We start from the raw sequence: 25,136 nt of genomic DNA on the forward strand, positions 1-25,136 counted from the left end.
CTGGGGGGAAAAGAAGTAAGCGCCGGTCAAACATGTTAGAGGGGAGGGGTCAGGGCAGGGGGCCTGGGCGAGGAGGAGGGAAGGGCGTCGGGGAGGGGCGGCAGGAGGCGACATGCAGAGGGAGGGCCGGTTTCTCCTGTCGTCACTTCTGTGCAGCCCTGACCCGGAGTGGCTGTCCCCCGGGGGAAGGTGCAAGCACATCCTGCCCGAGGCCCAGCAGCTGCTGGAGCTACACAAAGACCGCAGCTCAGGTGACACAGGTCACCCAGCAGCTGTGACACGGGAACACCCCAGGTTTCCCCAGGATTACAAACAGCTCTCCTTCTGAACGGAGAGAACACAAAACCAGCGGAGGCCCCGGTACCTGCTGGGCTTCTCCTCTGGGACGGAGGGTTAGTTCCAGCTTGATGGATCTAATACAAACACCGCCTGCCCCCCACCCCACGCCCGGCACCCCCATCAGTCAACTGGGCTCGCAACCTCGGTGCAGCCCAGGGCAGATGCAAAGGCCTACTGATTCTCTCTCTACAGCTTGTGTTCTCTCTTCCAGGTCTTCTTTTCTTAAAACCTTAGTTCAGGCAACCCTCCTGCCTGGCTTGGTCTGTCTCCTGACTAATCCAGCCTGCACACCTCCGCCAGGTGGGCCCTCGTGAAGCCACGTTCCCACTGTACCACTGGCCTGCTCAGGGCCCCCACTTCTGCTCCGTGCTTCACGTGTACTGTCCCTGCCACCAGGAACGTTTCTCTCACCTGTCTAAGAAATTTTGATATTCAGCTCAAACGCTGCTCCGCCATCACACTTGTGGTTCCCTCCACTTAACGTGATCCTCCACGGCACGTCAGTGTCTCTGTTTTGGGAGCACTTCCTTTCTCTGGTTAAAATTCATTCATTCATTCAACAAACACTTACTAACACCTATGTGTCAGATGTGGTGCTGTTATTCATGTACATGTCCTGTCTCCTACTGGACCATGAGCTCCTCAGGACAGGAACCGCTTTTCACCTTCCTATGCTCCGCTGCACCTAGCCCACTGCCTTACCAGCGGTGGGCTCGACAGCCCTCTGACCTCTGTTACATAAAGCCTGTGAGGGCGCACAGGGTAGAGGATCCCATCTTCCACTCGGCCGCCTGGCTTTTCCACTGGCTGTGCCTGCGTCCAGAACCCGCCCTCCTCAGACATCTGCCCAGTTCGTCTCACCTCCTCTGTCCATGGACCACTTTTTTTTTTGCCTGCAACTGCGTGGCATGTGGGATCTTAGTTCCCCAACCAGGGATCGAACCTACACCCCTTGCAGTGGAAACACGGAGTCCTAACCACTGGACTGCCAGGGGAGTCCCCCTGTCCATGGACCACTTTTTAAAGCGAGCATCCCCACCCTTACGTGACACATGGATCCCCGGTACCACCTGACACATGCGTTTTTGTTTATTTTTTTAAAATTAATTAATTAATTAATTTATGGCTGTGTTGGGTCTTCGTTTCTGTGCGAGGGCTTTCTCTAGTTGCGGCAAGCGGGGGCCACTCTTCATCGCAGTGCGCAGGCCTCTCACTATCGTGGCCTCTCTTGTTGCGGAGCACAGGCTCCAGACGTGCAGGCTCAGTAGTTGTGGCTCATGGGCCTAGTTGCTCTGCGGCATGTGGGATCTTCCAGACCAGGGCACGAACCCGTGTCCCCTGCATTGGCAGGCAGATTCTCAACCACTGCGCCACCAGGGAAGCCCGACACATACGCTTTGTACTGGCTGTCTTTTGTGTCCACCCCACCCCAACCACAAAGCCTATAAGCGCCAGGAGGGCAGGACTTTTGTGTCTCCCCACTGCTGCTGTCCGCAGCATAAAGGATCATGCCTGGTCAGTAACACAGGCCCCGTACACTGATAAAAGACTGAGTCTGGTGACACCTTTGCTGCTGTCTCAGAGAGTGTTCAAAAGGCGTTTGATGAATGAATGGGAGCAGATGGGCCGGAAGAGGCCAGCAGGCAGGAAGGAGAGCACCTGGAGTCCAAAACCAAACAAGGAAGGACAACGCACAGTACCTCTCTGAGATGCTGGGCTGACGGTCTCTGAGACAGGTGCGTCTCAGATTCGCTGCATGAACGCTCATCTTCCTCTTCGTGCAGCACAGAAGAATTCTGGGAGATGGACCTGCATAAGCCCGGAGGGAGAAGCAGCTGCAGCCAACAACCCCTTAAAGAACAGAACTCGCCTGCACTCCCATTAACCAGACGTCACAGGGAGAAGAGGGCCCTGAGGGGAACCGAAGGGAACCTAAATCTTAGGAAGGAGCGGGGATGTGAGAAAGGGCACCAGAGGGTCTGAGACCTCTTCTGGGCGTCAGAAAATCAGAGCTTTACCTTTAGCTTCTTCAAACAATTGTGTCTGAACTGGGGGAAAACCACTGACATTTTTAGGGTTTCAATATTTTCATCTGTAAAATACCCTCCTTTCCTCTGCCACGGAAACTTATTATGACTTGCTCCTAGTTGGATGTAAACGCCTAAGAAATACAGATCACAAGGTTCCTTCGGTCCTCAGACTAAGTGATGCTCCCAGGGGCCTGAATGACCCTAACGATGTCATCGTCCCTATACCCCATACTCTCCTCCCACAACAGAACACATGAGAGGTTCGTCCGCCTGGATCCTCCTAAGTACCCATGTACCATCTTATTTTCCTCTCCCAAGGGATGGGATAACTTCCCCTCAGGTGCTAGCCCAGGTCTTCAGTGCAATGAGCAGCTCTGGGAACAGCCCAGAGGGTCTACACTGCCCTGGGACTTGGGACTCGAGCCAGCACCGAGGAGGTGAAAGATGGATTGAAAGCATCTCATCAAGGACCCCAGGGCCAACGCTATTGCATGCTGGCTACTCACTTGGAGAGACTGTTTCTGAGCTTGAGTCCTGGGCTGCTGCAGTCGGACAGGCGGTCGAGGGGGGAGAGCGTCCGGACAGGAGGCAGGTGGCCGTCACTGCCGTAGGAAGGCAGCATTCCTGAGCGGCGTCTGTCTCCAAGCACGTGGAGTGGGGGGACTGCCGGGGATGGGGTAAGGGGCCCATTGAGGGCCTCCAGAAGAGACACCACTTCATAACCCGGTGGAATGTTCTCTGAGGACTAGGGGAATCAGAGACAGGTTGGGAAATTAATTAAATACTCTTCGTTTAATGGTATGAGCGTGTTTCTTCCTCTGCGTGGGAAAAACGCTTTCTTTTACATCTAGTCTGGGGCTCTGGCAAAGGAAAGCTTCTGTATTAGAAGCAGAAGAAAGATAAAATATCAGAGAACCGCATGTTCCTTGACTCTGCTTACAGATGAACTTCTTGTTAATACTGTTTATGTTTTCCGATTATAGTAGAAATATATGTTCATTACAGGAAATTTGGAAAATACATAAAAGTGGAAAGAAGGAAGGAAAAAAGTCATCAACCATCAAATCACCCAAAGTGATAACTTTTGTTAGCATTCTAGTGTTATTTTCTTCCAATGTTTTTTCCTCTGTACTGTTTACACAGTTGTGATCAATGTGTTAATGATAATTTTATACCCTGCTTACCTCACAGAACATAAATATTTTCCTTCACATGCATCCCTTTTCATAGATACCATACATTTCCTTACTCTTCCATTGGTGCTGGCTATTTAGTTGTGTCCATTTCCTACTGTAAACAACACTTTGATGAACATCTGTTCATCTATTGTGCATAAATCTCTTTTTTTCAGATCATTTTCTGGGTGTTAAATTCTAAGACCTTAGATTACCAAGTACAAATGTTTTTAAGGCTCTTAATATACACAGCTGTTTTGTTTATTTTCAGTGATCTTTCTAGTTACACCCTTACAAGCAGTACAGATTACCTGTTTTAATTGCTTCTTGGCCAGCATGGGGTATCTTTAAAAAAGGAAGTTTTTAAATGTGAAAGGTGAAAAATGGTCTCTCATCTTAATTTGAATGTTGTTGATTTTTAACGTGGTTGACTTTTTAAAAAATGACTGCTGACCAGCTATGTTTCCTCTTCTGAGAAATTTTTTATATATCCTTTGCCCATTTATCTACTATTTCATTCAAGTGAGTTATGGTAAAGATACTAGCCTTTTCTCTGATGCAAATGTTGTGAGTACATTTTTTTTCTTTAGATGATTTGCTGTTTGGTTTTAACTTTGGTCATCTTTTACACATCTAAAGTTTAAAAATTTTTACGCGATAAAATCTACATGTTCGGGACTTCCCTGGCGGTCCAGTGGTTAAGACTCCACACTTCCACTGCAGGGGGTGCGGGTTTGATTTCTGGTCAGGGAACTAAGATCCCACATGCCGCGCGGCGTGGCCAAAAAAAAAAAAAAAAAAAAAATCTACAGGTTCTTTTTTTGGCAGTGTTCCATTGTTTTCAAGCTTAGAGAGCCCTCTCCCATCCATAGTCAACTAAAGAATCATCTATAATTTATTCTAGGTTTTTAATGTTTGGCTTGCTCTGTTTTTAGTGCAGTTAACTAGTTACCCCACCTGGAATTTGTTATCTGGTAAGGAGTGAAGTGCTAAACTGATTGTTCCTCCCTAAAGCACTACCTAATCATTCCAATACCATTTACTGAATAATTGATAATTAATCTCTTCCACTAGCGTATTAACCTAAAGACAAGACCTTCTGGTCTATAACTACAAAGCGTGGAGGCTTGACACCATCACTTACACCACGAGACAGAGGTGAATTATTTCATCTACGTGGCTCCCAGTACCTGAAGCCACAAAATGAGACAAAGAGAAACAGTTACCTTCTCGGAGGATTCAGATAAAAATGGTAAATTGTATCTAAATCCCAAACAATCATCCCCTTGTTTCTGCTTGGGGGTGTTCCAGAGCTGGACCCCATCCCCACCCCCATCTGCCCGGACACTGGAGTGAAACAGCAAGCTGACAGCTCTAGGGATGGTAAATGTTAACTGGACGCTGAGTCCCCAAGGTGGAAAGGGGAGGTTTTAATGATCAGAACCTCATTTTCCACTGTACTATTGGCTGGTTTTTAACACAACATGATCTCGGCCAGCTTACTCAGTACTTCAGAATGCCAAGGTTTAATTACTTGCCACAAAGTCACGTGAAGAAGGACAAAAGGTGAAAACGCCCAACTTACTGAATGCTCTTCTGAGTCGGACGTCTGGGATGAGAGGATGGGGTTAAAGCTGGCTGGGGACAGGGGGCCCAGTTTCTTCCTCATGGCTCTGATCTGAAGCAGTGCCCGGAAGGCTGTGAGGAAGAAAACAGGCCATCAGGACACAGTGGTGCAGGACTCAGGATGGACAAGAACCCGCACGGAAGCCACGACCCCTTCTCCCCCGAGGGCTGACCTCGGGGACCCAGCAGGGCCTCCGGGGCTTACGCAGTCGGCAGATGGGGCAGTTGTTGGCCTGGTAGCGCAGGGTGTCCGCGCAGGTGTTACACAGGCAGAGGTGACGACACGGCAGGATCAAGGTGTCCCGCACATCCGAGAGACACACCACGCACTCGGCACTGTTATCTCTCACTTCATCCTCAGCCACCTGGCCGGGGGACAGAAATTTGGCCAGCGTCACAGAGACCCTCACGTCGCATACTTTCTTTAGAAGGCAGCCTGCCTGCAGAGCTGAGACCATGCACTTGGTGAACCACATTGAACTTGGTAGTTTACCAAGTGCACTGGCACACTCAGTTTCACTTCTTCTGGCAACTGTTTGTCTCAAGCTCATCCTCTGAGGCTGAGAGCTGGTCCTGTCTGACAGTGGGAGCTGAAGGGGCCCAGGAGGCCACCCAGGGAAGTGGGGAGCAATGAACCGAGTGAGCAGAGCCCTGCCGAAGAACCGATCCAAACCAGCCTATATTCTCATTTCCAAAGTTATGTAAGTATAATCATCTGAAACGAGGAAGAAGAAATGCCCTTCTAGGACCAAATGGATTCCAGAGTTTGGCATGCTAAGTTCCTAGATCCTGGCTGAATCAGAGAAGCTCTCACTCTGCCTCCTGGGAAGAGTACATTCAGAACTGTGGATGGAACTTGCCTTAGACTCTTGCGTGTTGTACTTGTTTTCAATTCCATAGATCTCCTGAAGGAGGTAGCTGACCCCATCCACCTGAAGAGCAAATGGAAAAGTTCAAGGGCAGGCTGGTTCTACCGAGAGATGAGTGGGAACTCACCCCCCACCCCCCAACCTCCTTCGGTAACCAAGGACTACTGACTCACAATGAAAAAAATCAAAGGCCTAGAAGAGTAAAGGAAGCTCTTATTTACTTATGTGTTCTCTTGGGGAGGGGAACGAAAATCAAATGCTTAATTCACCCGCCCTTATCCCCAACAGGGAACGTGCGCCAATACAACAGTAACACTCGTACTGCGGACTGCTATCACGGACAGTCAAGGAAGGCAGAAACTAGGAAAAGGATGGAACACCATGTGTCAGAAGCATTGGCTATGTAATAAAAGCTAAGTTTAGACATTATAAACGGGAAGCAATGGGAATGGTAAAGAAAGAGAAGAAATGGGCAAGGAAAAGAGGGGAAGGGAAAATGCAGAAGCAAAGAGAGAGCAGGACCTTGAAGGAGAGGCCGATTGCGCCCCCTCCCCGGCCACAGAGCCACTCCATATCCAACACGTGGCAAAATATGACCCTCCTGTTGGCCCTGCTTCTTAAAACCTCAACTTTGGGAACTGCCTGGCGGTCCAGTGGTTAGGACTCAGCGTTCTCACTGCAAGGGGGCCTGGGTTCAACCCCTGGTTGGGGAACTAAGATCCCGCAAGCCCCGAGGCACAGCCAAAAAAAACCAAAAACACCAAAAAAACATTAGAACCTCAACTTCAATGCCCAGTTTGACTCCCACTAGCTTGGGCCATGTTGGTGCCAAAGCTGGCCCCTCCCTTGTTTCTTTATGCCTGCCCACTCCTCTCCCCTGCCCCCCACCCTGTCCCAGTGATCCCCGCCCCTAAGGCCCAGCCTCTCACCGATTTCCCATCCCCCTCTCCAGTCTGACAAAGGCTGTTGCTGATGCCAATCTAGCAATAGAAGAAGAGATAAACCATTTCCCTTGAGCTACCCTAGCCTTTCCATCCCATCCAGGAGTCCTGGAGAACCAGGCCTTCCCATGAGGCAACTCACTGAGGCCAGGCCTTTCCAGGCCGTACCCTGGGCTCAGGATCTGTTATCTCCTCTGCCTCTCTTAAAACTTGCTTTAACGCAGTGATTATATTGGAAAGGACATTATCAACAAATTTATACTAAAGCATTACTGACTACTATTGACCTCATTAAGGGTGGAGAGCACTTAATACCTGAAAGAATAAATGATGTAGAATTTCAGGTACCTGTCACCCATCTGCGGGGGGGGGCCTTCTTTGCATCTCAACCTGAGGCCTACCCTGCCCCGCACCCGACTGCTCCTCACCCTCCGTGTGATGACCCACCTTCCCTTGGCAATGCCACTGACACCTCTCCCCTCCTTGTCTTCCATGACCCTCCTCCTGCCTCTGTAAGAGTGGAAGGAAAGTGCAGGCACACAGCGGGGGTTAGGACTTCCAGCAGACATATGCATAACTTGCTGATCATTCTGGAAGGGGGCAGATGGTCAGCAAACTTGGAACGTGAGAAAAGGAATGTTGGGATAAATTAAGCCAAGAGCTCCAACTGGCCTTGAACTGGACCCCAATACTTTTATCCTTTAGCTGGAAATGTTTCTCACCCTGGCATTTTAAATAAAAACATTCTCCCTAAACCTAAACTCAGGAGATAAATCTTGTCCTTTCATTTTCTAAAGTCCTCTGCTCAGATAATGGCTGCCTCACCACCAACAATTCTGGAACAACAGAGACAACAAAAATCAGTATTCCTTTCAGGCCACCCAAGTAGTTTCCAACACAGAAAAGCATTCCCTGTTTGCTTTTCTTCTTTGATTTAAAAAAAGGGGGGTGGTGGTGGAAGGGAAAGAAGAGTGCTTTAGCAAAAGAGTGGAGAGAGAGAAGGGGATACACCAACAGTCCCTGGCCCTCGAATACTTACTACTTGTTTCTGTTTGAGGGGCTTGACACAGAAAGTCCCATCTGTGTGCTGGAGCGAAAATACGACAGTTATGAAGGAGGGCAACGAGGATCAGCTGTTCTTTTGTTACTTCTCTCAATTACACACCTCCTGGAGGCCCCCCCCAGCCCCCCACACCCTGCCAGTGTGGAATGACAGACTCCTCATACGGGAAGGGTCTTCAAGCACATAGTCTAGCCCTTCTGCTTTAAGAAGAGGAAACGACGGACTTCCCGGGTGGTCCAGTGGTTAAGAATCGGTCAGGGAACTAAGATCCCACATGCCGTGGGGCAACTAAGCCCGAGCGCCGCAACTACTGAGCCCATGCACTACAACTAGAGAGAAGCCCTGGCACCACAGCGAAGATCCTGAGTGCCATAAATAAGACCCGACGCAGCCAATAAATAAATAAATAAATATTAAGAAAAAAAAAGAAGAGGAAACGAGGCCTAAGGAGTTGAAGGTCGTGCAGCAAGTTGGCGGCGTAGCCCCCAGCGTGGTGCTCCCCCCAGCTCCCTGCGCAGCCTCCGAGCCAGACCCACTGTGCCGAGCCCAGGCCGCCAGCGAACAGGGCTCCACGTGTCCTCACAGGAAAGACGGAGCAACATGTCCCAAAGTGAGGCCCTATAACATTACCCACTGACCTTTTCAAAAGTGCCCAGCAGGACGTGGCAATGGCCAAAATACTCTGAAACAAATAAAGGCACATGGATGAAGAAGAAGAAAGCCAACAACACACCTCGATTCCACTCACCTTCCCCGGGTCCCACAGTCTGGCAAAACGAACCCTCTGGCTGTCACGGGAAGGGGCAGGTTACGTCACCCAATAGGACTCTCGTTGCCCGAGCAGCGTGGGAGCAGGAGTGCGGGGGGTGTGGGGACTGCCTGATACCCATGGGGGAGGCGTGTTGTTCTGAGGCCGCAGCCGCTACCAGGCCTGCACGCTACACACGGGCGCGAGTGCAGCCAAAGAAGACAGGAAGCACCCGTACCGCCTCCTTCGTCCACCACAGCATGGACCACTAACGGGTAAACCTCTCTGTCCAGGTCAAAGCCAAGCTGAAAGAAAAGGAAAAAAAAATAAAAAGGGACTTAACACATTTAAAGGGCACAGTAATCCGTCAGAAAGGGAGGTCTCGTCAGGAAGCCTGGACCTCATCTCTGCTCCTCATCCATCAACCTGGTAACGACCTAAGTCCGTAGCATTGAAGGCCACCAGTCTCTTTGTAAAAAATCTCATAGATGTAAAGGCTTCTAACCTGCAGGTCTTTCCTTTGGGCACGGCTTTCTCAAAATATCCTGGGTTAATGGGCTACTTTGGGATAGAAAAACTAGATGTATCCTTCCCAGGGCATGAAGACGTTACAAGGCTGAAGGGGAGCATGGCCTTCGAGTACCCGGGCCTATCCTTTGCTGCTGGCCAGGGTCCTGAGTAGCTCCCACGCCCTGTGGGTCTGTGGGCAGAACCTGCCCTGCACTTTCTCCCAGCGGCCGGTCCCCTCTGCCAGCCAGCAGCTCACCTCCTCTTCAGCCCACTCGGAGGGGTCCACGGTGTGGGAGGGCAGGCAGAACTGCTGGCACACCCCACGCTTGTAGTGCACCGTCTCTGACTGCAGGCTGTTGTCTTTGGGGATGTAGCTGTTGATCGAAGTGGGAAGCAAAGCAGAAGTTACTATCTGACGGTTTCCTCTGTCTCATGCCTGTTCTCAGTTATCAACAGGTTCTCAGTATAGAGTGGAAGAGAAAAGAGAAGAAAAAATCTTCTTTATAATCTCTTTCCTTTGCCCTTGCTTGGTAATGCTATTAAAGTTATCTATTCAACCCTCATATCCACAGAAAGGTAGCTTAATAGATTTTTAACAGCATCATGATGACCTGAAGGACTATGCTGATATCTGTCACTGCACCAAGATGACATAGTTGGAAGGGGAAAGGTGAAAAAGTAAGGCTGTGTAGAAGAAAATCCAAATTCAGGAACCAGCTCTCACCTGGGTGTAGAAAAAGAATGTTTTCCTCCACAGGTGAGCACGTCAGGCACAGACCCTAACCTGTCTCGGAAGGACGTGGGTCCCCTGGTCCTTTGTTCTTACCTGGCAATCCCGTTCTGGAACTCTTCGGTGGCCTGATAATAGATGGTGATGGCCACCCGAGCATCCGTGTCAAAGGTGAACTCCACGTTGTAGTGGACTTTCGCTCTGCCGGCCTCTTCCCCCGGGGTCTTCACTTCCTCGGCACATCTAGAAAACCACAAAGACTCAGCATTTCGGGGTAGCAAATTAATATTTTAAAAGTAATCTTTTGTCTTTTCTTTTTTTTTGTGGGATCTTAGTTCCCTGACCAGGGATGGAACCATGCCCCCTGCAGTGGAAGTGCAGAGTCCTAACCACTGGACTGGCAGGGAATTTCCTTCTTTTCTTTTTCTTTTTTTTGTAATATTTATTTATTTGGTTGCACCAGGTCTTAGTTGCGGCTCGAGGGCTCCTTAGTTGTGGCATGCATGTGGGATCTAGTTCCCTGGCCAGGGATTGAACCCAGGCCCCCTGCATTGGGAGCGAGGAGTCTTATCCACTGCGCCATCAGGAAAGTCCCCTGTTTTCTTTTTTTAATTGAACATATTGTGGGCTTCCCTCCGTGATCATACACTTTCCATCCTCATTTTGAATGATGGCAGAGCACGTTGTTACCACTATCAGGGGGCATTCAGGCGATTTCTGATATTTCACGGTGCCACAGTGAACATCCTTGTGCACTTGCCAGGCTTTTAAAAAAAAAAAGTTTTTAATTTTAGTCAAAGTTACTAATCACATAGTTTAAATAGTTTCCACAAGGCTCGTGACAAAAACCCAGCAGGTCTCTTTCTGTCCCTTTTCCTCTTCTTTAGAGAAAACCCGCCTTTACCTCTGTAGCTGACCATTTTGGCATTTATCTGCATGTTAATTTTTCAGTTTTAGTCATTATCTACTGACTTCCTACTATGGAAATGAGACTTTCTCTTTCCTCACTCTGCTCCATATAGGGACACCCCTTCCACCATGTGACACACCATGATTTTGTTAGCTCGGTACATCTTCGTCTATACGACTGTGAGTCCATCAACATTATTCACAGCTCAGCCACAGAGTAATCTCTAATTATTTTTCCTTTCCTGCATAAGTTTTTCTTAGAGCTTGTGCTCATTTTGCTTTTTTTTCAGTTGCTTAGTCTTTTATGCACTAGTCACTAATTCAAATTCAAACTCTTTGGCTGTCTACATCTCAACGTTCAGACGTACCAGGTATTCTATGCACCTGGTCTTTTTGAGCAGGACGCTTATGGAGCGTCCTTCTGACCTGCTCCATCTGGACCCTGATCCCTCCGTACCTGCACATGGCCGCCACCCTGGAATCTCCCTGTCCCATCTCCCTGTGTGTCCCTTTTGCCTCTCTCCCGGAGAATCGCATGCTTCCTGCACCTCCTGGCTTCCTCTTTCTTGGGTTACGCTTTCATTTTGCTGGAGCACAACTTCCAGTAGCTTCCTGAAAAGGGGTGTGTTGGAGGGATAAACTTTTCGAGAGATTTTATTATACAATCACACTTCATTGAAAGTCTGGCTGAGGGAATTCCCTGGTGGTCCAGTGGTTAGGACTCCGTGCTTTCACTGCTGAGGATGAGGGTTCAATCCCTGGTTGGGGAACTAAGATCCTGCAAGCCACGAGGCCAAAAAAAAAAAAAAAAAAAAAAAGTCTGGCTGAGTAAAGAATTCTGGATTATACTTTTATTTTTTTTTTTAGTTTATTTATGGCTGTGTTGGGTCTTCGTTTCTGTGCGAGGGCTCTCTCTAGTTGTGGCAAGCGGGGGCCACTCTTCATCGCGGTGCGCGGGCCTCTCACTATCGTGGCCTCTTTTGTTGCGGAGCACAGGCTCCAGACGCGCAGGCTCAGTAATTGTGGTTCACGGGCCCAGTTGCTCCGCGGCATGTGGGATCTTCCCAGACCAGGGCTCGAACCCGTGTCCCCTGCATTGGCAGGCAGATTCTCAACCACTGCGCCACCAGGGAAGCCCTGGATTATACTTTTAAAAAGTCATTTCAGAGCATTGCTGCATTATCTTTTAGCTCCCAGGGTCGCTTTCATCATCGATTGGGCTGGACACTCGGTGGACCTTTCTAGAAGCTCCTAAATTATGTACGTCATCGGTGATTCCTTCCTTCTATAGTCTCCATTCTCTCTTTCTAGAGCCATTAGTTGGCTGTTGGACCCTCTAAACAGACCTTATATTCTTCGTATCTTTCCTCTTCTGTTTTCCATATCTTTACCTTTATGCTCCACTTCCTAGAACATTTCAACTTTTCTTCTGACATTCTACTGATTTTTTCATTTCTATGTTTTTAAGCTCTGAGAGCCTTGTTTGTTTGCTAAATGCTTTGTGTCACTGTGTCTGTGAAATAAGAAGGCAGTATCTTCTCTATGTCTCTGAGGCTACAAATCAAGGTTTCCTCTTCCTGCATAGTTTTGTTTTTTTTTTCCTGCATAGTTTTTATTTCCACTTTTTTCCCCTGTTGGCTTGTTTTACAATTGTCTTTCATATGATAGGCGTTCCTTATACATCTGAGAATCTTTGGTTGTCTGCTCATACTAAGATTTAAACCCCCTAACTGTGGTCCATGGGGACTTCCCTGGTGGTCCAGCGGTTAGGACTCCACGCTTCCACTACAGGGTGCATGGGTTCGATCCCTGGTCAAGGAACTAAGATCCCGCATGGCACGCGGCCCAAAAAAATAAAATCCTGATTGGAACTGAGTGCATGGTGGGACTTGGGGACGCTAGGCTTCCCTGGGGACTCATCTGGGTCTGGCGAGGAACCTCCATAGCCAGTCTCTTTGGTCTTCCCACCTGGAGGGGTCTGATTGTCCAAAGAACAGTTTTCCTCTCTTCTAACAATGGCCGGGCTGCTGGCATTCTGGGCTTAGAGTTGGGGTTGGGGGGGCAGGCTGGAGGGCTCAGCATCCAAAGTTTCTGAATTCACTTAACCCCCTGATTTCAGTACTGAGTCCAGCCCTTAGCTGTGCCTCAGTCCCCCAAGTGCAGAGATTCTCTGTTTGAACTTTTCCAGTGAGCGTCCTCTGCTAGCCTTTTGCCAGGGTGTGGGAGGGCAGTTCTGGCTGTGTAGTCTAAGGGAGGGAGGATCTGAATACCTCTCAAGCAGACTTTCCACTAACCCCCCTCCTTTTAGCCCCCCCACCCCCAAGATGTCCAGAGGTACCTGGAACTGCCAATTCCTGAGCCTTCTGGGGGAAACCATAGTACAAACTGGTGATTCTCAGCTTTTCCTTCTGTTTGCTCAGGATCCTGATTTCTCAGGTTTAGTAAGTCATTTAACATTCACCACCTGTTTCCAGCCTCTAAAATTTTTTTTTAATTGATTAATTTATTTATTTATTTTTGGCTGCGTTGGGTCTTTGTTGCTGCGTGCGGGCTTTCTCTAGTTGCGGCGAGTGGGGGCTACTCTTCGTCGCGGGGTGTGGGCTTCTCATTGCGGTGGCTTCTCTTGTTGTGGAGCATGGGCTCTAGGCATGCGGACTTCAGTAGCTGTGGCTCGAAGGCTCTAGAGCGCAGGCTCAGTAGTTGTGGCGCACAGGCTTAGTTGTTCCGTGGCATGTGGGATCCTCCCGGACCAGGGCTCGAACCCGTGTCTCCTGCATTGGCAGGCAGATTCTTAACCACTGCGCCACCAGGGAAGCCCCAGCCTCTAAAATTTTGTTGCCGTCGCTCCTTTCCCACTCTCCCAATTTTTGTGGATTTGTGCTGTTTAAAACTACTCATTATTGTTTAGTGGGGTTTGGAGAGGCATGTTCAATCCTCCATCTTTACCTGGAAATCTGAGAATCAGAATTTACTTTAGTCCCATCTCAGAAAAAACAAAATCAAAACTCACCCTTCATCTTAACATTTATTGATCACCAGGTGCTTTCCGTTTCATTATCCCCTTTAATTTTGACAACAGCCATGAAAGAAGGTTGGTTCACTATTTTACAGGTGAGAACCAGAAGCTCAGAGCAGTTGCCTCATTTTATTCTAGAGCTGCAGCCAGGCTGCCACGTCCGAGGCCAGGACCTCAAGGGGGCTCAGACCCCTGAATCCGTCTCCATCAAATAGGCGAGCAGACCATATGTGATGAGAGAAACAAGTGGCCGGAGCAGCTGACAGCTGGCAGGCTCCCGAGGCCTCAGTAGCCTCCATCTATCCTGCTGCGGCAGGAACTCCCCGGTGGAGGGGGAACGCCCGGCTGCAGACTCTTCTGCAGCAAAAGAGTTTCCCCTTGGCTGCGCCGTCCCCAGGGTTGACCCCGGAGGCAGTTGAAAACCTCAGGGACAAATAAAATATTAAAAAACTGAGACAGAAAACAGATTAGTGGTTGCTTAGTCCGGGAAGAGGGGTTTCGGAGGGAAATGGGGGATGATTAATAATGAGTATCGGGTAATAATGAGTATCGGGTTTCTTTTCCGGGTGATGAAAATGTTCTAAAATTAGATAGTAGTGATGGTTGCACAACTCTGTGAATAACTAAAAATCACTGAAACGGGGGACTTCCCTGGTGGCGCAGCGTATAAGACTCCGCGATCCCAATGCAGGGGACCCGGGTTTGATCCCCGCTCAGCAAACTAGATTCCACATGCATGCCGCAACTAAGAGTTCACATGCCGCAATTAAGAGTTTGCATGCCACAACTAAGGAGCCTGCCTGCCGCAACTAAGACCTGGTGCAACCAAGTAAAAAAAAAATACTTAAAAAAAAAAAAATCACTGAATTGTACACTTTAAATGTATGAACTGTATGGTATATGAACTATATCTCAATGAAGTGGTTATATTTTATTCCTAAAAATTTATTTTTTAAGATTTTTTTTTTTGATGTGGACCATTTTTAAAGTCTTTATTGAATTTGTTACCATATTGCTTCTGTTTTATGTTTTGGTTTTTTGGCCTCGAGGCATGTGGGATCTTAGCTCCCCGAGCAGGGATCGAACCCACACACCCTGCATTGGAAGGTGAAGTCTTAAACACTGGACCTCCAGGGAAGTCCCCAAAGTGGTTATATTTTAAAAAGATGATCAGAGAGAAATAAACTCCCTGATCTATACAAGCATAAAATGGTCTCCGAGTCATCTTCCTTTGTCAATTGAGAAAAATGTGGGACTTCTGGTTTGCCCTAACCAAATCTGTCTCCCCAGGGAACCAGTGAGTCTTAGTAGACAGACTTGCTATCTGGAGAGCAGCATCTGTTTAAAAATCACATTATCTCTGGGACTTCCCTGGTGGTCCAGGGTTAGAACTCCGTGCTTCCACTGCAGGGGGCCCGGGTTCAATCCCCAGTCAGGGAACTAAGATCCCACAAGCCTCGCCATGCAGCCAAAAAAAAAAAAAAAAAAAAAATCGTGCTATCTCAGGGACAGCACAAAGGCGGCAGATGTTGATGATAATTAGTACTGACAGTGGTGATTAAACAACAAACCCAGCGCACCAGAGGAAGGGCACATGAGATTAAGAATAAATTAAAAAGGAAATATAGGCAATAAAATAAGGATTTCCTGCACCAAGTTCAAACATCCCATCTTCACACAGGCTTGTCGAGGTATTTGCAGAATTCACTTTCTCCTCCAACTGTTCTTTTTCTGGAAGGTTCACCAAATCGGGGTAATCATGACAGCTTCCAGGAGAGTGAAAGTTCTTCCCAAACACTGACTATCAGAGAAAGTTCTGAACAATCTAGGTGCGGAGACCCCTCATGCAAGCAGCCCACGGCCCGGAGGCCTAGAGGCTGGGCTCTGGGTCTGGCAGAAACTGCTCTGTGAGTCCCCTGGGGAGTTGGCTGCCCCTTCATGAAGAAGGGCCCCTGGAACCCGGCCCCGGCCGGCTGGGAACTTGAACTTACTTGACGAGTCTTAGTGTATCCTTTCGGATGTTGATCAGGCTTCTCAGAGTCTTCACTGGTTCTTGGGGAGGAGGGGCAGCGTAAGGAAACTGTGTCGGAAACAAAGTGGGAGAGGACTGTGTTTAGAAAGACGGATAACCATAGTAAGTGGACCTGCTCGAGGTCACAGCTAGTGGGAGAGCTGGGATCCGACTTGGTGTCCAAAGCGCTACCTTTATCTGCTTTTCCCATTAGATGAAGCTTATGTGAGTCAGCATTCAAAATGCGGACACCTAATAAAAACTCTCACTGAAGTTCCAAATACCAAGGGACACACGGTGGCCGAGTTAATCACAAAAGGCTTTTCCACCTGACCTTACACAACGGGGAGCCGGACCTGCAAGGATTTTCCTTCAGTGAAGCCACATGGTGTCTGAGGAATTTAGGAACTGCAAACACAAGAGAACCCCATCATGTGTACAGAGTGGAGGCCTGCAAACAGTGAAGAACAAATTTCCTCCGCAGCTGATCATATAAAGCAGAGCTTTTTAAGAAAACGTGAGCCAAAGAGCTCTTTTGGGGTCGTCAAAGGTTTGTGGTTGTCCATCATTTACCTTACGCTTTCACTCTCTTTCCCTGTTTAAACATGTGGGTTTGGAGTTGTGAGTTGATGACAATGAGGAGATAAGAAAGGGGACACAGTAAAACATTTCATTGGGAATTGCTTTGAGAAGATTAAGAGTGATTTAAAATGTTCCCGCTATTCTTATAATGTCATTTGGGCAGTAAACATTTTTTACATATGATTCCCAGAAGACCTACTAGTGTTTGGAGCTTTGCAAAACCGTGGTCCTCCTAGCTCTGAAGAGTCTACCCCCTCATGCTGGTCTCAGAAAACAGAACGTCCACATGAAACTCTGTGTCTTCACAGATTTTTGCTGTTTTACTTGGGAAACATAATTGAACCTATGGTACGTCTGATTTTGTGTATTCATTGTGATCCCTGATACTTCATGTGTATGAATGTGACCCTTAAGAAAATACATTTAATCCAAGCTATCAACTGTGCATTCAGATTATTGCTTTGTGGGTATTGTGTAGCAACATTTTACTTTTTCATTGATACCTTAAACATATATTCTTTTTTTTTTTTTTGGCCATGCAGCGCATCTTGTGGGATCTTAGTTCCCCGACCAAGGATCGAACCCGGGCCCTCTGCAGTGGAAGTGTGGAGTCCTAACCACTGGACCTCCAGGGAATTCTCACCTTAAACATATATTCTTTTAAAATATATGATAATTGGTTTTTCTGATTACAAAGCAATACATGTTCAAGCAGAAAACTCGAAAAACACAAAAAAGTACAAAATCAGCCATAATTTCACCACTCAGTGATACCAAAGTTAACATTTGCAGAATGTGTCTTTTTGGATAGGCACCCATCCACCCACCCACCTCCTCCCTCCCTCCCCTCCCTCCTCCCTCCCTCCCCCCTTCCCTCCCTCCCCCCCATTTCTCTGCACTGTTTCAAACTGTACCTACTATTTTATTGTCTCTCTTTCACTTAGAAAGATGTGGCAAATGTTTTAAAGCCTATAATTTGACAATATAACTACACACATTAGAGACAGGGGCCTACTTTAATCAATTCCACATTATTCAGTGTTTTCAGTTGGTTTTACTTTTTTTTTTTTTTCCTGATATAAATGTCGTGGTGAATGCTTTGTCCCTACATTTCTGCGTGCCTCTTTGATTATTTCCTTAAGACATTCCTAGAAGTGGAATTACTGGATCAAAGAGTAAGCATATTTTTAAGACTTTTAAAACTATTTTGCCAAATTGTTCTCCGGAAAGCTGATTCCAACTTTGCTCTCCTGCTTGCAGCGTATCAGGAGGCTTTTATACAGGAAAGCTGAAATCCTAGTTCAGATCCCATCTGTGGCCCATTTCTCCACACCCCCCGACCCCCTTTGCTGGGCTGTCACACTAAAGGAATTTAAAACAATTTTTAAATAAGCTTAAGCAAAAAGTAATTAGGCAGGAAAACCCAACACAAATGCTTGTCTGTTCTAAAGCCAAAATAAATGACTTTGGGATTAAAATATTTTTCTGGAGTAGTGAAGTTAATCATATTCATTTGCACGGGTACTTGGGAGTTATCCTTAACTCCTACCTGAGTTCAAAAAAAAAATAGAGGTTTTCCCTTCACTCTTTGCCCTTTCCCCTCTATATCCTCCCCACCCCCGCAAAAAAAAAGAAAAACAAAAGGAAGCGGGGGGGGGGGGGAGTTAGTGTTCCTCATCTTCCATTTAGAATATTACATTTGATGGTAACTGGCAATGGAACACAAGTTATTCACTGCTCAGGGAAAGGCATCCGTGGGATCAATTGTTTATATATATAAACTATCCTTATAGTATAATAAATCCACACTTACATTTTTAGCTCTTTACCCTCTGCCCCGCCAAAAGAAAACCATTGAAAATCTGTTTAGGAGAAACTAATCCTGTTTGTAGGCTCTTACCTACCAAAGCTTCTGCCTTAGTGGCCGTTCACGTACCCAATCAGAGTCTACCGGCAACACTCAGTGCTGGGTGTAAAGAGAGACTTAAAGTGGAAAAGATAAGGTACTGCTCTTTCAGGAAGCAGCATTATAAGGAAGATGATATAGTTACACAAATAACTGTAACACTAAACTGAAATGCCACAAAAAGGGCAACGATAAAGGAAGTGATCGCTTCTGGCTGAGGTAATCCAGAAGGCTTCATGGAGGAGGTGGTATTTGATCTGGGATCTTGAAGGATAAACGTAATTTGTAAATTCAGAGATGACAGGGAAGACAGAGGAAACAGCAGGAACAGAGGCAAGCTAAAGAAAATACTCTGCTCTTAGAGTCGCCTCCCCTACCTCTCTAGGCCAGGTTAGCACACCGTGACTCTAAGCTTCTTCGTGATCTTCGCTTTTAAAATGATCATTTATTGAGCACTTACTAGGTGCCAGGCACTATGCTAAGCTCTTTACATACATTATCTTAGTTATCCTTGGAACAATCCTGTGAGGGAGAGATGGTTGTTCCCTTTTTGCAGATAAGGACGTTGACATAGCAACAGGTTCAGTAACACCTTCCAAAGTCCCACAAGTTTTAGGGAGAAGAGTTGAGGTTTGAACACATGCTACCTCCATCTTTCTCTAAGATGCTCCTGGATACAGCTGCTTAACCTAGAGATGACGAAGGGATTGAAGTACCAGTTATTAAAAGATCTGAAAACACTAACCTATGTCTTTGTTCATTCTTTTTTCTTAGCAAGGCACTGATGAACTTTTTTGTTTGCCTACAGTACCTCTTTAACACACGCACCATTACTGTATTATATTTAGAGCAAAAAAAAGTATCTTAGTTCAATTCAAGACCAGAGATTTCACTACTATGCTAACAGATACGTGTGACATGAAAGCAAAGTAACATCTTCCTGGGACCGAAGGAGATGAAGGTCAGGACGGACTCGGGTCCAAGCACCGCCCTGAAGGAGCCGCTCACCGGTCATCCACTGTGCTCAGAACAGCATCAATAACCGTTTCTCAGTTCACATCCACAGTTTCCACTTGCTTTCTTATGACCTTGGAACCGTAATTTTCTCAGCCCCAGTTGTACCTCATTAGGGACTGAGTGATGACAAGAAAGATCAGACAGAATTTATTTTTCTCAGATGCAAGCGCCCTGGCACAACTAGGCCAGTAAACGGGAAGAAGTGGCCTTTTCTGTCTTGCACACAGCATGCCGCCAGGCGCACAGATGGAGGAGGACCCACAGGTCTTCTGCAAGCCGTATCCTCACTTCTTGCCTCAAGCTCAGTATAGGCTTAGGAGACGTCTTCCCGTTTCTCAGACAACATCCTGGAGTAAATAAACTCTCACCACCTTATGAAGGACCTTAAAAACAGCTTCCAGAATTCTCTTTCACTTTTCATAATGAATACAGGCTTATAAAGACTAGTGTGCAAGGAACGAAATCGGGTCTGCTCAGGGACTTGTGGCCCAAACCTGCCGGGTCAGTAATGTATTGACAGAGAATTAAGGCTCAGGTCCCTCCACTCTATTCATCTAAGCAGAAATGCTGCCAGAAGAAAGGCCTCTTAATGGGGTAAAATTTGGGTAACTGTTGCAATGACAGCTTGCCAACGCCCATCCATGAAAAAAGAGAACACAGGGAAACGTTTACTGAGAACTTACTATGGGCCGGGCATCATGCTGGGTTCTTTAGACTTTATTTTCATTTTACTTTATTTAATTTACACAATATACGTAACATGAAATGTATCACCTTAACCATTTTTAAGCACACAGTCCAGTGGCAGCAAATGCATTCACATGTCCTGTGCTATCATCACTACCATGGAGTTCTGGTTTAGATACATTCTTACTTAATATTCTAAACACTAATAGACATGTCGGCCATGCCCACCAGACTGTAAGCTCTTGGAGGAGAGTCTGAAATGAAGGAGGACCTCAAGAAATATGTTGGCTGACTGGATAAATGAAGAATATCAGTATTAACACCCCCATTTTGCAGATAAAGAAACTGAGACTCAAAAGATTCACGTAATTATTCAAGGTCTCAGGGCTATGAGTAGCAGAACCAGGATTTGAACCCAGAACCAGGATTTGAATCCAAAAGCCACGCTGTTTGTCCTGCAGCTGCCTTGGCTACAGCAGGGCAAGGCTATACGTTGTTCTGATCCCAGGAGTGTTCCAGGTACCTGAGTAGAGTGTAGAGAGAGTCTGAACGTTAAACGATCACTGCAAAAGGTACCGAATCCTGTTCAGGTTCTAGAGGCTGGTCGAAACTCTCTGGATTACACCCTTATGCTTACGCAGCAGTGCATACAAAAGCATACCTAATGCCACACTCCTTTTAAATTTTAACAGGAGTATCTAAGGTCTTCTCAGAGGAAAGCTTTCTTGGAGCACTGCATGACAAATTCCTTTTGTCTGTAAGAGCTAACAGCACCTGTAGAAGACACAAAGGTACATTCAGGGTGTGACGTCAGAGAACACTGCCAGCAGAAGCGGGGGAGATGTTCATCACTGTTTACCTTCTGCCCAAGATGCTCCAATACGTGTTACTGATAGATATTCCTAAAGCACGGTGGTTTCTCCTCTAAATTATTTTCAAAGAACAAAGACATCTACCAATTCATTCAACACGTTCACTATACCCTGAGCGCTATGCTAGCCTGGATTCGGTGATGGACCAGGCACGCCTCTCTTAGTTCCACCTGTAAGGGGCCCACAACAGAGCCTGCATCTGGCGCCCTGCACTCAGGTACCAGCAGCGCCCCCTCCCCCCGCCGCCCCGCCCCAGCCCAGGACCGGCCTGCTTGTGTCCGCACTGAAATAAGCCTAAATCTCAGAATAGTTTAAATCCCAAGCACCTCAAGCCCAGGATGGGAGTATAGTACCCCCTCAGCCAGAGGAACTCTTTCAATGGACCCCAGGGGGTTGGCGATCAAGGCTCGTATGAATACAGAGCTAGCGCCTCTTTGACCTTTTATCCTGGTGTTCGTCAGTTTCCTTGTTCGTTTTCCTTACGCCAGCAAAGTGCCACTTGGTGGCCAAATGTGGAACTGCCGGTTTAGATAGACTGGATATGGATATGGACGTGTGTGTGTGGTGTGTGTGTGTGTGTGTGTGTGGCGGGGTACACATACATATATATTCATATACACACATATATATGTATGTATATATCAACCATGTATCCTAGATTTTCTAACCATCCTAATTTCAAGTATTTTGTTAAACTACCCCCTATGTCTGCACTCACATTTTTGTTGTAGAAAATATGGTCCCAGTGCATACGAGATTAAAGGATCTTACTTCAATTGTAAATTATGGGTAATTCCCAGTAGTCTGTAAAAGGGACTATAATCCATTCATTAAAATAAATAATTAATTTCAATAAAAAGTTTTTTTTTAAGGTACATAATTTGCTAACATTTGCTATTAAATTCAGGTCTGATCATATACACACATAGCATCCTGGATTTGGCCACTGGGAACTCCCTCAGTTGGCTCCTGTGTCCTTTTGACTTGCCCCATCACTTTTTGAGCACTTCCTTACTTTCTGGCACCACAAGGTATTCCAGGTTCATGTTGTGTTTTTCTGTCCCCCCCCCTTGAATTGATCATGTCTCCAAGGATCCCTGGTTCCTTTTTAGAGACGTCTACCTCAGACCATCATGTATTCACTAATCTTTTACCAATGAACACTTGCTCTGCTTCCAGTTTTCAATATTGCAAATAATGATGCAATAAACATTCCCTGAAAGGAAACTTAATAGGAAAAACGAGGGGGGGTATGCAAAAGAAAAACAAACGAATATGACCTAATGCAGTTTTTACTTAAGAAGAAAAAAGCCCCAAATGCCAAAAATCTGCCTCTGAAGAGAAAGGAAATTATTTTTAGGCAATTTATGACTAAAAGAGAAAAGTACTCATTTTACACATAGCAGTCATGTAATATTTGTGTCAGAGAAATAAATAATAGTTAATATGGAAATCAACATCTGGGATCATATGAATAGCTCATTTACAGCACTCATTTACATAAGCTCTTGCTTTTATAGATTTTAGGGTTTTTATATTTAAAATTCAGTTCCTTTTTATTTGATGCCTGGTTATTTTCTCAGCTTTCTCTACTTCCCCTCTTCTCAGCTATGTAGTGCGTCCAAGACTTACCAGTGGATATATTTAGACTTGTGATACTTTATAACATTTTCTTAGATCCACGTCAGGGAGAACAGTTTACTCTGGTTGAATGATGTGAAATGAATACAAATTTGCCTATTTAACCAGCTGTAGCCCTGGGACAGACTGTATTGTGCCTGCTGTCCACCAAAACGTCAATGAGCTATATTTACAGCAGTAAAACCCCTTTTCACTAATTTTCCATCCAATCCTCGTGGGGAGTCAATCACCCGTGTAGAAAGACTGGTGACCACAAAGCTGACAAGATGTGAAAAGACATTTTTTTCACTCAAATCAAAGATGTGAGGGAGATACCACGAGGGTGTCACATGATGACCTTAACTCAAAGATGCTCTGTGTTCAGGTTTGGTTACCAAAGGAATCCATCCAAGACGGCAGTCTATTTATAGTCTGTTAACTCCTCCGCTGGGTCCCCTGGCAGGGCGCACACGGGACCAATGTCCTGGCTATATGACATCACCTCTAAGGTTGATCTTTCCAAAATATTTAAACCCTACTACGAGTATGCCCAGTTAACCAGTTCTCTTTGGTAACAAAAGCATGAAAGATCCACTGCAGAGAAAAGCACCCATCACAAAATCGCCTTGGTCTCTGTTAACAACCATCACAGACCCATTTTCTCCCTCTCCTTATGGTTTGGGTCTTGACTCATATTGTTCAAGAGTACTCAGACCGGGTAACAGGTTGCGTACACTCTGACATCAAATGCACCTCCAGGGCTATGTGTGCTGCTTTGATGACAAGTGAAACCTACTCAACTTCCTGTTCCCCTGACTGAAAGCCCCTCCCATCGGGATAAAACACTACCCAATCATCCTGTGCTTCTACAATAAAAGTATCTTTCTGAAGATGAGCTGCTTTTAGATACAAAGGGTTCTGCTTAACACCAGCTAATTTTAAGGAGAGTTAAAAGGGAAAAAAGTGTTTTTAGTAAAGCAGACACTGTCATCTTTTCCCTCCAGCAAGTTGGTAAATAATGACTAATGGTCAGAGAAACGACTCCTTTCAGACCAGCACCCCATTCTAGATGCCTGACTTCCAGATTTCATCTGGTCAGGAGACTGGTAACCCAGCTCACAAATAAGAATCCAGTTTTAAGTAAGAGATTTTGAGATGCTTAATACTGTAGGTAAAGAATATGCCCAAAGCACCAGTATCAGCCAAAACAGGTATTCTAAAATACACAACAATAAAGCAGAAACACACCATTGTAAAGCAATTATACTCCAATAAAAATGTTAAAAAAATTTTTTTAAATTAAAAAAAAATACACAACATATATTTTTTTTCCAAAGAAGCATATGAATGTTCTAATGCCACCAAATATTAGTTTTCCAGTCATTTTATTTAACAGAGGCGTTTTCAGTAGGCCAGTTATTAAGAAGAGCAAGTGGACAGAAGTCTTCCCCAGTCTATATTTTAAAAACTAAAAACTGTAAGCTGGTCTTCAAGTTGAAAAACTCCAAGCTTCCCACCTGTGCCCCTCCTGAAATATACTCCCCCTAAAACTATCTCTGTAAGAGCAAAGATCAATTACAAGAGTTTCAAGTCTCCATCTCTCATATTTCTGGAAGGAAATATGCTCTGAGGGACTTCCCTGGTGGTCCAGCGGTAAAGAATCCACCTTACAATGCAGGGGACGGGGGTTCGATCCCTGGTCAGGGAACTAAGATCCCACATGCCACGGGGCAACTAAGCCCATACGCCACAACTACTGAGCTCACGCGCCTCAACTAGAGCCCACGTGCCGCAAACTACAGAGCCCACGTGCTCTGGAACCCGTGCACCACAACTAGAGAAGAGAAAAACCCACACGCCACAACTAGAGAGAAGCCTGCACGCCTCAACGAAGATCCCGCGTGCCGCAACTGAGACCCAATGCAGCCAAAAATAAATTAAATAAATAAATAAATAATAAATCTTAAAAAAAATATGCTCTGAAGTCTGCTATGTTAGGAATCTCAGCTTCAGAAAAAGAATAGTATGAAATACAGAAACAGTTAAGTTTATAAGCCAATCAAATACAGAATTCTAAGCCCAGGTAAGGTCAGTTTCTTTGGCTAAGCTACCTATTTGCAGATACAGCCCTAGGCCTAGGAAGAAAGCCATTAGTAACTCAAAAACCCTAATGAGATTTTATTTTGGTTAGCTCATCATGAGATATGGAAACCCCGCATAATTAGAACAAAATAGCATAAAATAAAAACCTATAGCATATGTATGATACTTTTAATTTCTAAATTGTTAATATTAAGATCTGTAGGGACTTCCCTGGTGGTCCAGTGGTTAAGAATCCGCCTTCCAATGCAGGGGACGGGGGTTCGATCCCTGGTCGGGGAACTAGGATTCCACATGCTGTGGGGCAACTAAGCCAGCACCCCACAACTCCAGAGCCAACGCGCCACAACTAGAGAGAAGCCCACACGCCGCAATGAAAGATCCC

General features: G+C 46.2%; 1 protein-coding gene across 5 annotated transcripts in view; it reads right to left on the minus strand.

Annotated features, from left to right (window-relative positions):
- Window positions 1–25,136, minus strand: part of RNF157 (ring finger protein 157) — an 80,619-nt gene that overhangs the window by 12,619 nt on the left and 42,864 nt on the right. For 4 of the 5 annotated variants that reach the window (XR_014238580.1, XM_082372772.1, XM_082372771.1 and 1 more), the window contains exons 3-13: window positions 15,948–16,036; window positions 10,128–10,274; window positions 9,558–9,675; window positions 9,030–9,096; window positions 8,682–8,725; window positions 8,020–8,067; window positions 6,031–6,102; window positions 5,376–5,535; window positions 5,130–5,242; window positions 2,876–3,114; window positions 2,040–2,148 (exon numbers count right to left, since the gene is read on the minus strand). Coding sequence is in view for 4 of the 5 variants with exons in the window: in XM_082372772.1 (XP_082228898.1) it covers window positions 2,040–2,148; window positions 2,876–3,114; window positions 5,130–5,242; window positions 5,376–5,535; window positions 6,031–6,102; window positions 8,020–8,067; window positions 8,682–8,725; window positions 9,030–9,096; window positions 9,558–9,675; window positions 10,128–10,274; window positions 15,948–16,036 (1,206 nt within the window). In the remaining variant the exon portion in view is untranslated. The remainder of the gene's footprint in view (window positions 1–2,039; window positions 2,149–2,875; window positions 3,115–5,129; window positions 5,243–5,375; window positions 5,536–6,030; window positions 6,103–8,019; window positions 8,068–8,681; window positions 8,726–9,029; window positions 9,097–9,557; window positions 9,676–10,127; window positions 10,275–15,947; window positions 16,037–25,136) is intronic. The other variant, XM_082372773.1, reaches the window with a different exon arrangement.

This window comes from Balaenoptera borealis (genome assembly GCF_965194805.1).
Source record: "Balaenoptera borealis genome assembly, chromosome: 20".
NCBI classification, from domain to species: domain Eukaryota; kingdom Metazoa; phylum Chordata; class Mammalia; order Artiodactyla; family Balaenopteridae; genus Balaenoptera; species Balaenoptera borealis.